General features: G+C 47.9%; 5 protein-coding genes across 5 annotated transcripts; 4 read left to right on the forward strand and 1 right to left on the reverse strand.

The window, feature by feature from the left end:
* Positions 1–1,007: 1,007 nt before the first annotated feature.
* Positions 1,008–3,036, forward strand: EV420DRAFT_1730535 (uncharacterized protein; the record flags this gene model as incomplete). Its single annotated transcript, XM_060479910.1, has 8 exons — positions 1,008–1,459; positions 1,514–1,620; positions 1,923–1,995; positions 2,040–2,158; positions 2,330–2,345; positions 2,404–2,685; positions 2,766–2,819; positions 2,965–3,036. The coding sequence occupies exons 1-8, from the start codon at positions 1,382–1,384 to the stop codon at positions 3,034–3,036; spliced, it is 801 nt and encodes a 266-aa protein (XP_060323758.1). The 5' UTR covers positions 1,008–1,381.
* A 1,445-nt stretch (positions 3,037–4,481) lies between these two features.
* Positions 4,482–6,102, forward strand: EV420DRAFT_1650277 (uncharacterized protein; the record flags this gene model as incomplete). Its single annotated transcript, XM_060478427.1, has 5 exons — positions 4,482–5,030; positions 5,097–5,207; positions 5,264–5,719; positions 5,767–6,026; positions 6,084–6,102. 5 exons carry the CDS (start codon positions 4,482–4,484, stop codon positions 6,100–6,102), a joined length of 1,395 nt encoding a protein of 464 aa, XP_060323759.1.
* A 781-nt stretch (positions 6,103–6,883) lies between these two features.
* On the forward strand, positions 6,884–11,144 carry EV420DRAFT_1730539 (rab-GTPase-TBC domain-containing protein; the record flags this gene model as incomplete). The annotated part of the gene is made up of 19 exons (XM_060479911.1): positions 6,884–7,078; positions 7,133–7,297; positions 7,348–7,628; positions 7,679–7,725; positions 7,781–8,100; positions 8,156–8,187; positions 8,236–8,307; positions 8,358–8,495; positions 8,548–8,634; positions 8,693–8,697; positions 8,748–8,808; positions 8,860–9,319; positions 9,371–9,463; positions 9,518–9,655; positions 9,711–9,889; positions 9,946–10,162; positions 10,222–10,560; positions 10,614–10,677; positions 10,729–11,144. 19 exons carry the CDS (start codon positions 6,884–6,886, stop codon positions 10,755–10,757), a joined length of 2,922 nt encoding a protein of 973 aa, XP_060323760.1. The 3' UTR covers positions 10,758–11,144.
* Positions 10,972–12,423, reverse strand: EV420DRAFT_1752590 (WD40-repeat-containing domain protein; the record flags this gene model as incomplete). Its single annotated transcript, XM_060480411.1, has 7 exons — positions 10,972–11,082; positions 11,119–11,138; positions 11,191–11,444; positions 11,494–11,713; positions 11,770–11,896; positions 11,954–12,117; positions 12,174–12,423. The coding sequence occupies 7 exons, from the start codon at positions 12,421–12,423 to the stop codon at positions 10,972–10,974; spliced, it is 1,146 nt and encodes a 381-aa protein (XP_060323761.1).
* Positions 12,424–13,201: 778 nt separating this feature from the next.
* On the forward strand, positions 13,202–14,738 carry EV420DRAFT_1485760 (uncharacterized protein; the record flags this gene model as incomplete). The annotated part of the gene is made up of 4 exons (XM_060470287.1): positions 13,202–13,412; positions 13,467–13,646; positions 13,702–14,286; positions 14,341–14,738. The coding sequence occupies 4 exons, from the start codon at positions 13,202–13,204 to the stop codon at positions 14,736–14,738; spliced, it is 1,374 nt and encodes a 457-aa protein (XP_060323762.1).
* Between the last annotated feature and the right edge of the window lie 1,575 nt (positions 14,739–16,313).

Genomic DNA, 16,313 nt, shown 5'->3' on the forward strand with positions numbered 1-16,313 from the left:
GCGGATTTAGGCCATTACATATCAGGAGTCATGTAAGTATACAACTCAGGCTTCATGGGATTGTATACAATTTAATTCCTGTGCTTACAGGGCAATTGTACACAATATTGGCTATATGGCCTCCTTCTCCCGTTTCTCCCGTCCGAATCCTTAATCCACACCCGAATGAGATTATGACCGAAGGAGACCATGGACTGGCAGAAAAGATGGTTTAAAGACTAGCAAGAGATATCGTCCTTGTGCTGAAATCCTGAAGAATCCTAGTTTGCCTTTACGTGCAAATCGATACTTGTTGAGACGTCAACGTCGCACGCGATGCAGCAGTCAATATTTTGATAATCTCTGGCATCGTACTAGTAGATAATAGCAGTTTCTGTGCTCGTGGACAGGTAGTGCACCGGTCGCATCTCGAAGGTTGTATACCGAGGATGAGGTATGAAGAATACTCGCGTGATGACCAAATATAGGCATCACCTTCACGGATTTTCAATTGATGATTATAATGGTTGTTGATATCAGAAAGGACTGGTTGACTTACCCAAAGAACTTATCAGGTATGCGGCGTCTAGCAACCATACGATTTCTTCACCAGAAAAGAATAATAGTATGCTTGACTGCCTTGTCCACGAACCGTCTGAGCGTAATGCTGAAAATCGGAAGTGATTAGACGGGTATCAAATGGCAAATCACCCTCTTGTAGGAGCTGATGGCAGTGCAGACTCGATATTCATGAGCCACCTTGGCAGGCAAGCTGAAATGGTAACAAATGTCAACTCAGAAAAGCCCAGCTTTGACTTGTTATAGGAACTGTAATAAAAGTTAGACTATCTTGGACGATTCTGGAAGGGGAGAGGTGAGAGTTGAGAGGGATGTAGAAGAGAAGTGGATGCCGTCGGATATGATGTGCCGGCGACTCGGCGTTTGGATACGAGGCCGCATCGGGCATCAAAATTTGAAGTTGCCGGAATTGCCGGAGCCACTGCCAAGGGCTGGGCCTCTTTTTTTCCGAACAGTCATGGCAAACCTATTTCAACAAAGTACTTGCAGAAGAGACTGATAATGTCATACATAAAGTAGACCAGTTTTTCTTCTCCTGGGCTTATGACTATGAGAGACTCTGCCTTGGTCTGACCGTCGGCTCTTGTCCTCGGGCGACGGGATTGGCTTACACTCAGTCTTTCATCAGTGTTACAAAAAGAAATCTTACTGGGCATCATTCAACGCCTCTATGTAGCATTAGTACCTGAGGATTGAACACCGAGGAGAATTCACTGAAAATCCTTCCGCTGCCTACGACGACACGTCCGCCCTTTGTTGCACTACTTATTTGCCTATCTTGTAATGGCATCGGTCTACGCCATCTTCGTTTCTGCGGTGTTAGATGCATTGCAGGGACATCATGCGATTTAATGAAATGGAATTGGCCAAACTAAGGTTGCTACTGGGTTCAAACTGTCAGGTGAGTACAATATATCGCATTGTTGTTCACACTGACTCATTGCTATACCTTCAGGCATTAAGAAATACGGCGTCCCTCCTGTCCAGAAACCTTGCATGCAGTAAAATCATTTACCTGTCAGTAAGGTTGGGAGAGCCCGCATTAGGCCTCCCCAAGCCTAGGTAAGCACTGCCATTCAATCTTTAATGTATTGATTAATACCACACGTCTTGTAGGATATATCTGAGTCAATTTTTCTCCAGGCATCCTCAGTCTATGCGCCATGGTCCCTGAGCAGAATTCTGCATCACGTATAATGGTCGCATGGCCGTAGAGCATGACATTTTTAATTCTATTGCTTTCGCAATTCTCTTAGTGGTGAGCCCGGATGTAAGTACCACACAGAATACATGTACAATGATTTGACTTCGGTGTTTTCAGAATGTATGGTCGATAACATCTGCAACGCCAATCCCCTCTGTAGGCGATCTCGCGCCACAGCCCATTTTGAGAAAGTGCGCCAAGCTGCTTTTAATGAGCTCGCAGAGGAAATTAAGGTGAGGTTCCGACCGCTTTCTATGATTAACGTGCTAATGCATAGCTTGTAGACAGTAGTGCCGTCATCGTCATTATTGTCCGTAACGGATCTACGACCAGTTCCCCTGCGAGGCAATCGACCTCAAGTTTGCCTGGACTCCTTGAGAGCGCCGGACGGTTTAGGTGATTCGATCCCAATTAATCTCCAAATATGAGGATGAGTCCTCATATAACTTGGCACGTCGGTATCCAGCAATTATAGGCTAGGGGCTGATTTGTGGTGTCGTTTCCCCTGGAGCTCGCGAAGCGCACCTATCGAGCCCTTCTGCTAGACAGTGTTGAATACCAACCTAGGTTGGGTGGGGCACTGGTAAGCATAGTTGATTGCTTATTGCGACGTGCAACTGCGGACAGTCAACGCTATATAGGATACGTCCAAGGCGCGCTTCTTATTTGCGCGGTCCTCAAACCCAGTCTTGCGGTTCTCTTCCTCTCAGCAACCTTTGGATGATCTCAAGGTCAAAGATTTGTTTGGGGCATCGGCGGCCTGCATATTCAGAGGGGTATACCTTCGCCGTCCCGCATTCCGGTCGGCACCTAGAGAAGGAGGATATTATGTGTTCCCCCTGTTCAGACTTCTGCTCGCACTGGTAGGCCCTCCTTGCACCGCGTTCCCGTATGGTCTGGAAGGGTGCAACGACCTGGCAACGGTGCGCTGTCATCTATTCCATTGTTAGGTCCCAACTAGCTAAAACATCCTAGGAAACTCTGCTATCTTGCTCTTGCGCAGACAATGCCCCAGCAGGAAGAAAGCGGCACCTTTGCATGTCGGGCACCTCACTGTGTGAGCCTTCATTCTGTTGGTCAATCTATATGATTCTAACATTATGCTCAGCTGTCTTGTTACAAATCCTCTTGATGAACTGGCCAGCATGAAACACTGACGAGCGCATTGAAAGAACGTCGACATCACAACTACTATGTCGCAGCATTGTCTTATTAGGGACGACAAGTGGCACATCGGGACCAGGGCCACAGGCTTCGGTGTGTGCATCTGGTGACCAGAGGGCTGGTTCGCTGTGCTTCTTCCATCCCTGGCGATGAGGAACCTGGAGACGGGGCAGTTGACGGGCCATCATTGTTCTCTGAAGAACCTCGGAGAGACCGTTGACTGCTGACGAGGTAGTCAACGAGTTTTGTTCCATCCCTACCCCATCCTTTCGCGTGCACGACAAACTATTACATTCTTCCACTTCCCTGTTGTCTCCTGCGTCTCTTCGGTTTTCGCTCTCGTCTTCATCTTTGGACCTTCGTTCAGGACATCCATACGTGTGCTCATCGCTTCGAATCTTTTTAACATCTTTTATTATTGATGTGCATATCGACGGCATCCTATTCGAGGACAGTCGGTCATTAATGCTATCTAACGCTTCTATAGTTTGTTTCTCTTCGGACTTTTTGTGTTTATATTATGTAGGCTCTTGGAAAATTTATCATCTTGTGATGCATCAATTGACTGAGTTTAAGAGCATTTCCGTGCGGCCTCGATAAGCATCCAGTGTCTGTTCATACAAGAAGTTGTCAGGTACACTGCTACATACAGCTTAAGCTGTCATCCGTGTCAGTGAGACTGGCGCCATGGTACTCCTTGGAATCAACCAATACTCGTATGCTTTTATTGATTGGACGGGCCCGCTGGTGATGCAGGCATCAACAAAAGTGAGATTCTTTTCCATCATTCTTCGCACTTTTTCCAGAAGCCGGCAAGCGTGGAAGCGGCTGAATATCATATCAGATTCAGTCATACATCAGAGCTTCAGCTATACGCGTACGGACTGCCACCATCGGTCCATTGGCCCTCATCCCATTATGTATGCATATGATGATCGTCCATAATTGTAACGCTACAATCCTGCAGTATACAAATACCTTTGCAGCACGGTTGTAATGTTGAAGATCAGCCCTGAATACGAAACATCGGTACAGACCCTCCGTCGCTTCGATCAGCTGAAGCTTGGCTCCAGCGCGTGCTTGAGGAAAATTCAAAAATCCACGAGTGCCTGTTTCATCCTCCCTGCGCCACGTACCGCGCTCTGCGGGGAAATAGGCCCTCTTTACTTGTACAACCGGCATGTACAAGTACTAGTGGAATGTCGCTCGACAGTTAGGAAAACATGAAAGCTGTCATACTTAGTGGAAGTCTGGACCGTGTTTTCGGCGTACAGTCTCCTGTTCCCGCCTCTAGGCATGTCGAGCTATCGTTGTGGAGCGATTCATTAAGAACTTCTTCCTTACATTAGTGTTCTCGGCGCGTCCATAAGGTCGGATCATTCCGAGATAAGATGAACACTGGAGCTCTCCTAAAAAGGAATCAGTTGTCCCCGGTAGTAGCGCAGTGCTGTATTTAACCCAGTGACACCCAGCATGATATCACTTGTTCTGGAACCACATTTTTCCAGTGGCCACCTCGACCTGCAGACGTATTTCCCCCCTCTCTTTTCCTCCAATGCTCCGGGCCAACACTTCCCCACTTTTACACCTACCTCAAGAAATTCTGGATGAGATCTTGTCTGAAATTGATCTTCACCGCGACCTCATCTCATTTTCTCTGGTCTCTCGGACATGCACTCGACTTGTTATACCCAGGCATAGCGAATATCGTATAGTTCGCATTCGTCACAAGCTTCCCTCCATGTGGGCGCACCTCGCGAAACGTGCTGATCTGGCACGCAACATACGCGAGGTGCACATTTGTGAACGACACAACCACTCAGCCTCCGACCATTCCCCCACCACGTTGGTTCCTCCATGCAAAATGGGCGACACCGGAAGCGAGGATATACGGGTCCAGAACATGTGCACGGCCCTCCAGAATATGGATCGTCTGCGGGTCTTTACTTGGTCCTGTACGTATAATCCGTTTCCAGAACCGACGGCCACCCCATCGCAAGAGGCAGAGATTCTGGGTACTCTGGTTAGGAAACCATTGTTGAGCAAGGTGGCGCTGGCTGGAGCGTTTGAAGCTAGGCCTGGATGTCATAATTCAATATATCCCGTGAGTCTCCGGACGACGGTCACGATACTTCGTTACTGATGGGAGATTTCGTGTTACTCTACACAGCTCTGGAATCTAGCCAAGTTGACGCATCTGTCATTAATGGGCCGTGTGTGGGTTAGGCCTCAGATCGGGCCTTTTATGAGGTCGATGATGAAAGCATGTCCCGCGATTGAGGTACGGTATTCTGGCCGCAACCTAATTTCAGGTTTCTGATGTCACAATCAACCTAGGTTTTAAAAGTGCCGATGGAGCTAACCATACTTTCCGACTGCGTTTTTCCGCAGCTGAAGCAAGTGAATATATTTCTCCAGTCAGGAGGGACGCTTTCCCTCGACAGATATTGGGTTCGTTTTTTTGAAAAGAATCCAACTATTGAAGAGTTGTCGTGGTTTCCTTTGGGACCTCTGATTGGCGGGCTAGACCCTGAGTCCCTTCCCTGTGTTCGGCGTGTGCTTGGAAGCGAGTTACTGCTCAAAGCGCTTTACGCGTCTCCGCGGCCTATCGAGTCTGTTGAAACGACGGTCGATCCAGCGATATTCGCTTGTCTGGACGGGATCAATACGGATTGCCTTCGTGAGATTAGATTCTCTTTCTCGATTGGTAACACCTACGACGCAGTGCTCGCTTTGGCGGGAAAATGTCCGAACATCACTCACCTGTCTTTTCCCGAATATGAAATGAAACTAGTGAGTAGTCGTGCTATGATTCATTCTTCCAGCTGAAATGTCTTCAGGACGATTGGCTACACCTGTTTTCCCTTCTACCCGGACTAGAAGTATTCGAAGGCATGTCGCTATGGAGAGCCGTAGATGGGGATCCGGACAAGATGCACGAAGCGATCATGCAAGTGCTCTTGTTATGCCCCAATTTGAAGGAACTGGATCATTACAAGTACGATGCGAAGCGGCACGCGTATGCGAAAATTGTGATCCTTCGGGAGGAAGGAGAGGTGTATGATAATGTGAGGTATGAAATTCGGAGACCTCCGCCTAGGTAAGGTTTTGAATTTACTCAAGTCTGAGAGTTTTTCTTATGATTTTGCTTTTCTAGAGATCCGTTCGATTTCTAGAGTATTGCTGTGTAACTCTTTATTATATGTAACCCGGGTTCGATTACCGTGCTTGTGACATCCTCAACTGCGGCCGAGAACATATGGGATGCCCCGGGCCATTAACTCGGACACTGACAAGGCGTGCCAACAGATTATCCAAGGATTGCATATGTATTTCGCAACGAGGGAAATGAATTTACCAGAAAGTGGCATCAAAGAGAGGGAAGACTCACTGGAAGAAGTGATTGGCGAATATTAAGTGTCCAATTAGCGCGAAACCTTCGCGGTGAGGGCATGCGAGGATAAGGGGGAAAAGAGGTGTAAGTCTTACTTTACAGGATGTTGATAAGGGGACGTCGTGATCGCAGACACGTCGACGGCACAGACAGTTCCGGGATCATTCTAACAGAGAAAAGGGTACTGGAAGACCACGTAAACTTTACGATGGGCAGGCAGCCGCAGATGGGAAAAGGATGAATACAGGAAACAGGTATCGTCTACAACAGGAAGAAAAGATGCCTTAAACAGTGCAGCCAAAATCCAGGGAACCAGTGCGCAGGTGAATAAATTTACTGATATCTTTCTGCGATGGGCTCAGCCCCTCAAGTTACGGTATCGGTACTATAGACAAATAAGTAATATCACAGAATTTACGCAGAGGGAAACATGTTTGAATGAAGCAATCATATTGCACAGCCACCTTCACCCTTGACAGTCTTGCTCAGTTCCGTCACTCTTGGAATCGAGGGTGGTCGTCAGCTTCGTCCTCGTCCTCTGCAGCTCCTAGCGACGGGCAACGATGTCGACGATTTCGACCGCGCTGCGGAATTTCAAGGAGCCTACAAAGGAACAGCTGACACAGATATTCTTCTCCTTGCCTGCGACACCCGTATCCAATGGATCACCGTCTGAGAAGGCACCTGAAGAGGAGGTGGAAAAGATGGATATCAATGCGGTATTGAGCCTTGGGGTACAAGAAGAGGAAGACTCGTATGTGAGTACAGTGACGGTATTGCAGCATCGAGACCCTTGACCGATGGTTTCTTAGGCGGGCAAATTGTACCTCATCGCTCCGTACTTGGCCTTTACGTCGCTCGACCGCAAGTCTGTGCGCTTCACCATCCCGTTATCGACAATACGGCGCGTCGAACGGCTCAATGCTCGAGCGGGTATCTATGCATTGAGTCTCGCTCTCTTTCACGGAGGCAAAATAGTAAGTTACGGTTTCTAGTGGGTGGCAGCACAATTATTGAATGGTTGAAGATCGTTCAATTGACGTCTCTTCGACCGACAGCAGACCAATTTTGTTCGTTGCTGCGTGACGCATTGAAGATCGAGCTGCAGCGCGGGCAGATGAAGGCTGTCAAGGGGTTCGTGAAGACATGTTATTCGGAAGCGCTCGTTCCCGCGACGTCGTCAGTTGCAGATCAGGAGAGGGAGGATGGGAGCCTTATTAGCCAGGAGAAGGAACACCCAGGGCCTAGGGAGACAACTTACCATGGCGGTCTAGGGTTACGTTTCAAGTTTCCTGGGGATCCAAAGAAGTGCGCACTCTTTCTTCTGCATAAAGTTCTACTTATACAGAGATACTTAGGCTCCGAGAAGCTTCCAAGATTAAACTATGGACAAATTACTTGCGAAGTATGTGTTAGACGCCGGTGTACGTTCAACGTGTTTGACTGATTCTACTTGCAAGCGCACGGGCGTAACCTCACCCTTTTACGGTACCCTCAATGTACCCGGCTCGTACAGGTTGGACTACCGAACCGACTTCGTGGGGAGATGTGGGAAACTTTATCCGGCTCCATATTTCTGCGCTTTTCCAACCCCGGCTGCTATGATCGGATATTAGAGGAGAATAAGGGACGGACAAGTACCAGCACGGAAGATATCGAGAAGGATCTTCACAGGAGTTTGCCGGAGTACGCGGGCTACCAGTCTGAAGAAGGGATCGGTGCTCTCCGACGCGTGTTGCAAGCTTATTCGTTCAAAAATCCCGAACTTGGTTATTGTCAGGTCCGTAACTCAAAAGTTCGCAGTCATACCTAGACCCTGATTTGGAAACCGGTAGGCAATGAATATCTTGGCTGCGGCCATTCTTATGTGAGTGACCAAGTTCTCAAAGTGTTTCATACACCCAAATTGCTTTAGATATATGTCGGAAGAGCAAGCATTTTGGCTGTTAGAAGTTTTATGTGACCGCCTACTTCCTGGTTACTACGCGTACGCCGTCTTGATCACCTTTGAAACTATTGATTCTAAGTCCTGTCCAGCCCCTCGATGCACGGAACACTATTAGATCAACGTGTCTTCGAGTCCCTAGTCCAACGGTGTTTGCCGATGATTCACGATCATTTCCAAGAGGTAGATGTTCAACTTTCGGTTGCGTCGTTGCCCTGGTTCTTGAGTCTGTGGGTGCATGTCTGCTGTTGTGTTCTTTGGTTTATGTTAATGTCGCCATAGGTATATTAACAGCATGCCTATGATTTTCGCTTTTCGGGTTGTGGATTGCTTCTTCTGCATGGGTCCGAAAGTGCTATTCCAAGTGGGGTAAGTGATAACCATAAATATCCCCGACTTAGTGACTTAATTTTCTTCCTTATTTTAGACTGGGTTAGTACGATGGTTGACTTACTGAATGTCGACTCATATTCTGTCAATAGCTATTCTCAAGATCAATGGGGAGAAGCTTCTTCAGATTCAAGATGACGGCCAATTCCTCAAGTACATTCCGTCCTTCCTCTTGTTGCTTATGATCTGATCCTTGCATCTTAGTCTTATGCGAGATTATTTCGCGTCTTTGGGAGATTCTGCACATCCGGACTCGACCGATCCTCGTGCGCGAGCAATCACACGTTTCCAAGAGCTCCTTCTGGTCTCGTTCCGTGAATTCTCGGTCATAACCGATGACATGATCCTTTCTGAGCGCAAGCGGTTCAGGAGCGAGATCATCCACAGCATAGAGTCATTTTCTAAGCGTTCTGCTGTGCGGAACCTCAAAAGTCTTGGCAGATTCAACAAAGAACAGGCTGGTCTCGTTTATGATTCGCTGTATAGGTCAATGTGCATCTACCCACCGCCTCCAGCTGTACTTCCTCCACCAAGTCTTTTGGCACCTGCCGACGGGACAGAAGAGAAACCCGAGACCAGGATCGGCTTGAAGACATTCCAGTATTTCCTCAGCGAAATCGCGACGTGGGCACGGGACGAGCGGATTGTCCGCAACGGCTTCCAGGTTTGCCCTAGTACCATTCCTCCTGGCCTTTTTTCTCACTAATTGTTTCAGCAACGTATTGATCGTGAAATGGCAGAGCACGAATTCATTGATCGCCTTTTCTTCTTTTGGGATACGTCGTGCCGCGGCGCCCTGTCGTTCCAGGTACTTTTGCCCCTTGGTTTTATCTTTAGATCACGTCTGAATCGGCGTTAACAGGATCTTGTCTCTGGATTAGATGGCGTCATGTTCAATGATCTAATGGAGAATATCGAATGGTTCTTCAATCTCCACGACAAGAATAAAGACGGCTATCTCACCAAGGACGAAGTGCTAACTCTTTCGGAATCATTCCTGGTATGTCAAGTACCCTGCGATAGTCCTTTCGCCCTCTAAATTTACTGCTGCCTAGTTTATATTTCGATATGAGATTGGGGATGCGTACCTCGGGGCCGTCAGTCGATTCATGACTAATGCATTCGAATATGGAGATGCTCTATTACCCCGACCAGAAGACGAAACAGGAGAGGATGGCGAGCCATCGTCGCCGCCGCCTATTGCATCTAACCAGCCCTATCTGAACTTGGCGACGTATGCAACAAAATGACCTCCTAACTTTGTGCACAATTCTCATTTTTGTGGCCTAGATTCCGAATGGTGGTACTAGCCGACGAAGTGCTTGAGTCTTTCTTCGAGACTGACTTGTCAGCGTCGTTCAGACTAGACCCCTTGCCTGACATGGAATTGCCGACGTCCAACAGCGGCCTATTAGGCGATATCTGGTCCACGATTGCAACGGATAGTAACAAGAAGATATTCAACATGTTCACAGATGAGATTGGAAAAACGATTGGAAAACATCAAGTAAGTCGCGGCAGAGTTGAATAGCGGAAGCCGGTTTATTGACCATGACATCCCCGAAGGTGATCCATCGGCCATCTATTGGACGTTACACGAAACTCGAGGAACCCAAGGCTCGGGAATCGCTTCTCACGCCATCTATGCGGCACTCCCCGTCGAAAGCAAGTCTCAAGTCGAGCGAGAGCTCTTCGACGCTTGCCACTTCATCCTCCTCGCTCAGTGTGGATACAGCAAGTAGCGCTACGGCAAATTCTGTATTCTCGCCGATGCCTATGGTGCAAGCAGCAAACGCGGCTCTCATGGAACGTACTGCGTTTGCCATTGATGACGCCAAGGACGACGATGACGACGAGGATTCTGGTGATGATACATTAGACGAAGGTGACAACGTCATGGACGAGGTTGGTCGGCTTTTGCCTCGCATCATATAGCTGCCGGCTGAAACAGCGTATAGGTTGACGCTTTCCTGGAAGCGCATGACTCCGGATTAACTGATGCGGATAAAGAGGTGGCTAAAGGTGAGGTTATCACTTATCTGTCAGATGTTAATTAACTCTTCGCTGCGGTAGATTTGTTGAATGCCGAACCTGTCAAGTGAGCCAGCCACGCGCACCATACGTTACGACTGTCGACAATGCTTTCTTTTTCTGCTCACAACGATTCCCTGTTGCATTTAATGGACCTTGTATTAGTATTATCAACCTTCCGGCGTAACCCCCTCTTCTACACCAAGTTGTACATGTCATTGATGATCTGGAAGTAAATCTCGCACTGTCGCCATGAAAACCGTTAAAAAGGGTACAAAGTCGGCGTCAGGCTTCACCAGTGCGATCAGACCATATCCGGATAGTAAGATCGCTATCAATGGAGCCTGTTGCAATCATATTCTGCGAGGGGTGTGTCTGGAAGGGGTATGTTAGTCCCTGGGCAAGAAACAGTATAGACAACACAATACTCACTGCAACTGCCACAACAACGTCTAAAACAGTACGGTGTTGGTACTAATTATGTCAGGTGAATGAGAAACATACCGCTATGCCCTTCGAGAATTTGAACGATCTCCCGCGTTTGCAGGTCCCAGATGTAAGTTTTATGATCCTCGCTGCCTGCTACAATCCATTTCCCACCAGTGACACTGAAGCAAGCTGATATACAGTACTTCGAATTAGAATGGCCAACATAAGTTTTTAGACAACGATTAGTCTGGTAATCCCAGAGTCGTATTGCACTATCATGCGCCGTGGAAAGTATATACTTCGAATTGGGCGAAAACTGCACGTGTTGGCTAACGGTAGTGTCAGAATACTGGGAAAATCCGGTATGACATGACCGACCAGATTGCATCCTGCGACTCGGCAAGGGTTTTTAGACACTGCCCATCGCTTGTATTCCATATGCGTCTGGTATCAAGGAACGAGTTAGCCTTGATCACAGTGAACTCCTGAACGTACATTAGGCCATCCAAGGAACAGGAAACGATCAGAGACGCATCCCGATTAAAATGCACTGCGGTCACATAATCCAAGTGTGCATGGAGCGTCTTCATACATTTGCCTGCGGTACCGAAGTTCAATTAAGGTCAGGAGGGGGAGTATAGCAACGCATAACACCTCTGGCCGTATTCCAGATCTTTACATCTCCATCACAGCATCCAGATACGAGAAGATTGGACGTAGCGTTGTAATTAAGGCAGAACACTTCTTTGGTGTGGCCTTTTAGGACTTTTGCAGTCATACCCTTGGTTCCAAAGCCATCAGGATATATTGAAAACATTCTAACATTATCAGTACATACGGTATCGACCTCCCATATCCGAATAGTTTTATCGTCGGACGCCGAGGCCAAATAGACGCTATCTGTGGACCAGGAGATATCAGAGAGTCCAGCGGTATGTCCATTTAGATTCCGGATAAGTTCTCCGGTAAAGGGGGACCAGATCTTGACCATATTTTCTGCTCCTGACAAAGAAAGCTCTCAACCGACACCGGTAACAAAAGAAACGCCTTGAACTTACCGCATGAAGCCAAGAGCGTCCCATCTGGACTAAATTTTACAGCCGAAATTGACTCTGTATGACCTCTCATCGTATGTCGTAGCTCGTAGTGAGGTCTTTCTCTCGCTGTTGAAGATGCTACGGGAGCAGTTCGCGTAGGCGGTGGTGGAACTGTTTGCCCATTGAGTTCCGGGACCTGGGGGTCATCTTCTGTCGTCTGCGACGCTGCATCGTCTTCCGTTGACGAATCGTCTGATGCATGGGGATCCATTGAGCACGATGATGGAAGCAAAAACAAAGTCACTGTTTAGATTTTCGGAGCCGTAAGACTCTTAGAAGCAAACAAAGCCAATTATAGGCCAAGTTGAATTTGATATTTGAAGTTCGAACCAAGTTCAACAACTGACTCGGAACTTGAACGATCAGGTCTGCCGGCCCTCAACAAATCTGTGTTTCATCATCTTTCCGATGGAAAGTGTTGGATCTATATTTTCAATCTATTGATCTCTTTCTAGCGTCGTTTTTTTTTCGAAGGTCTCTTTAGAACTCCCCTTGTCTTGCCCGTCCTGTCTTTCGTCAGGAAGCGAAAAAAATTGGTACTAAGGGTCCAATTGACATTGTTTCCGTACCATCTGGTGAGTATGAGTAAGTACGTGAACTTCAATGGCGGTCTCCAACAAAAATAACGTAATGTCTTTTTTCTGCATCCGGTTAAACTGGAGCAGTTGTGCGCGTAGTATCAGGTTCCAGGAACTTCTTCAGCAGGTGGATCGAATGCAGACGACAAGTTTATGCTCAACAAAGCCATTATGCCGTCACCTCGATACCATAGCGCCCTATCCACTGCATTGGATAGGGCGCCATGGTATCGAGGTGACGGCATAACAGCTTTGTTGAGCATAAACTGGCCGTCTGCATTCGATCCATCTGCTAAAGATGGGCACTTGGCAGACAATCTGGATCTCACCGGAGCTATTGTGGGAACTCTGCCACCTTGGCTGGGTGGTTTATATGGCTCGGCGCCCGAGGCTCATTCCTTTCACCCGCCCATGGGCAATGAACTCCAGTTCTCTCCTGTCTCTAATAGCCTATACCCAACGATGGAAGGAAATCTTCGTCTCATCCCCAGTCGACGTCCTCCTCGCTCTTCTAAAGTTCGTCCAGATACCATAATCACGGGTAGGAAATCATGGAAGACGATGAAAGATCAACAGAATGAAGCTGTCTGGCCGCCGTACATTGAAGCTGCCTTGCTTGAAGGTATCTACTGTAATATAGTTTTTTTCTCTCTGGCTAACACATTGAAATCTCTAGCTTTGGAAAAATATCGTCCACATTCCGCGAACATCAAGAATCCCAAAGAGCTTCGGAGATTTCCCAAACGGAATATCTTTATATCCAACGAAATCTTCAAGAAGACGGGCAAAAGGAGGACGGCGAAGCAAGTGGGGAGTCGTCTGCAGCAGCTTCGGGACACATGCGAAGACGAAAGAGGTGAGTAGTCTACGCACTCTGAATATTTATTTCCATTTACGACAACAACGCTTAGTCCTTGAGTTGCTCACACGGAGAGAGTATTCTCCTGAACCAGAGTCATCCTCGACGGACACTTCTGCCGATTCTCCAGTAGAAGAAACGAACGACTGCGCTCTGGCCTCGCCGTTGTCAGAGTGTACTACGTCGTCACCGTCAGAGGTTTCTTCTGAATCATCTCGTTTGAGCCCGCTCAGCAGCGTCTCCTCCTCCTCCTCAATTGGATATCAAGAGCTCCCCGCCATACCTCGCAACGTCGTCGTTCGCATCGAGATCTGTCACCAAGAATCCACCCGGCGTGGTCACTCTCCTTTACGACATTCTTTTGAACCAATGCCGTCTAAGCCTTTTTATCATCGCCGAATCATTCTCTCAGCGGACCGTCCTTTGTGGACCCTTGCCCCGACCGTGACTTTCACATCTTCGAGGCCTACGTCGGTTTCTACCTTTTCCTCTTTCATTGTCTACTCCAACAATGCACTGGTGCACTCGGAAGTATCCCCTTTACTCCCACACGTGGAGCAAACGAACCCTGCCACCTGTTATGCCTACCGAGCCAGGTTCCTACCCGAGTTTTGGGCACATCTTTGTGAAAGATACGGTACGTTGTTGTGTCCTTCTTTTATGTAACGTCCTTCTCTAACAGCACACTTAGATTTAGCGCAATGTACCGTGACCCAAAACATCATCGAGCCCAGAGCGTCGGATGAAGTCGTGCTCTTGTCCCTCGTATACGAATTCTCGCATACATATGCAGCACCCTCGCCTATCCTCTACTCTCATTCGTCTGCTGGACCTGCCCTACCACCCCATTTTGCGGAGATACCTGTGTGTAACAGCGTGATACCGCCACCTCTCAGCGCGTGTCATGATCGGAACTTTTCCCATTGGCCAACTGCATGTGTGTCTCAACCTCATGCGTCGGCCTGGGATGTGGATCATCATAAGGTGGTCTTGAATGACACGGATGCGCATTATTCGCTGCAGGGACACATTCTGACTTCTGGATATGGGGAGCAGTATTCCCCTTCGGACAGCGATCTGAGACTTTGAGTTCCATTGGTGGAGATATTTCTCCGTTCGTAAAGCTCTTCTGGAGCACCTTGATATAGGTTCTTCACTAATTTGTATAATCTGACAGCCTTAGCTAGGAATCCACAACGTTCAAGTAGAAAATGTACATACCATACACATCTTTTATCTGCCGCCGCTAGCATATGTCTCTCCTTTACCTATGCCTCATATAATAATCTGTCCTGTATATAATCACCACGATACCTTGATGATACCTTTACCAGTCCGTATCAGAGCGAACCTACACGCAACGATGACTCGACTAGGTAGCCGGCTTCTTCGCCAGAAATAACTACGACACATCTGAAATCCCCGCCAAGGTACTGAATTGCTTAGCGTAAATATAACACACTTAACTCCATGACCGAGGTGGCGTGCTAACGGATGCTAACTTCTCCGTATGCATTGATCACATCAACAACGGCAATCACCGGATGCACTAGTAAATTAACCCGCGCTACTGCAGCGTCATACCCTCGAGCTGCCAACCGGTCCCCCTGTGCTCGCAAACTCCCGACGTCCGAAAAAACCTGCCTTCCCAAGTGGCGATGTCAACGGGACATCTCCGAGCCCAGTAGAAATTTGGTGGCGTCTGTCCCTAGACCGCCAGGTACTCGCCAGGTGGACACATATTCCATGGGGCGTTAATATGAGAGATGAGCCCTAGGCAGTGCCGACGCGAAAATGAAATAATATTGGCTTCTGACTTCCATCGAGTCGGCTTTCAGCGCGAATCGCGTACAGATTTTCCATCTAGCGAATATGAAAGCCTAGCTCGCGAAATTCCGGACGCGGGTGGCGTAGAATTAGCGGCCTCCATGAGGACTTGTGAGAGGCCATGTCGATGCTCACTACCGTACAAACTGTTTCGGCAATAAGATCATTAACTTCCGCGGAGAGTCACTTGATGATATCCCTATACGACATGGGGAAAGAATGAAAAAGAGGAATAAGAAAAGGCAGAAGGTATGACGTTGGGGCGGAATACACCGACAACAATATGCGGTTCCGAGAAAGCAAGACTCGGATATCAAACAAACAGAGGCGTTATTCCACGGATTATGCATCCAGGCAAAACAGTAGAAGGACCTAAGTCCCATACGAGGGGCTGAAGCATACCACGTGTATTAAGTGAAGACCTGATTCCTGTCTATTGTTTTTGCATTGGGAACATCTCCAGTGCGATATTACAAAGGATTCGCTTTGAAGACAAGTGTTAGTCAATGGGTCTGGCTGACATTAATCCAGAATTATGAACCCAGAGAATAGTCATGAATGGCAAGTTAGTGGCGGAGATCAAGGCAGCTTGACCGAAAAAAAACGTCGATAATCTCTGATTAGTTGACAAGCGCCTTCACATGGGTATACAGGCTAGCTGTCCGTTTTCCCTCTCAGGGAAGGTTCTCAACACTAGAGACCACCGGCCCTGACGCACTGCTGATCAACCCCTAATACTAACACAGCACAGTGACGCAGTAATTTGTGTACTGATATCCCCGTCATCCCCGCGCTCTCATTGGCGGCCAATTTATCAGAAGGATTGGGGAAAACACG

Source organism: Desarmillaria tabescens (assembly GCF_030435595.1).
Source record: "Desarmillaria tabescens strain CCBAS 213 chromosome Unknown EV420scaffold_73, whole genome shotgun sequence".
Classification (NCBI taxonomy): Eukaryota; Fungi; Basidiomycota; class Agaricomycetes; order Agaricales; family Physalacriaceae; genus Desarmillaria; species Desarmillaria tabescens.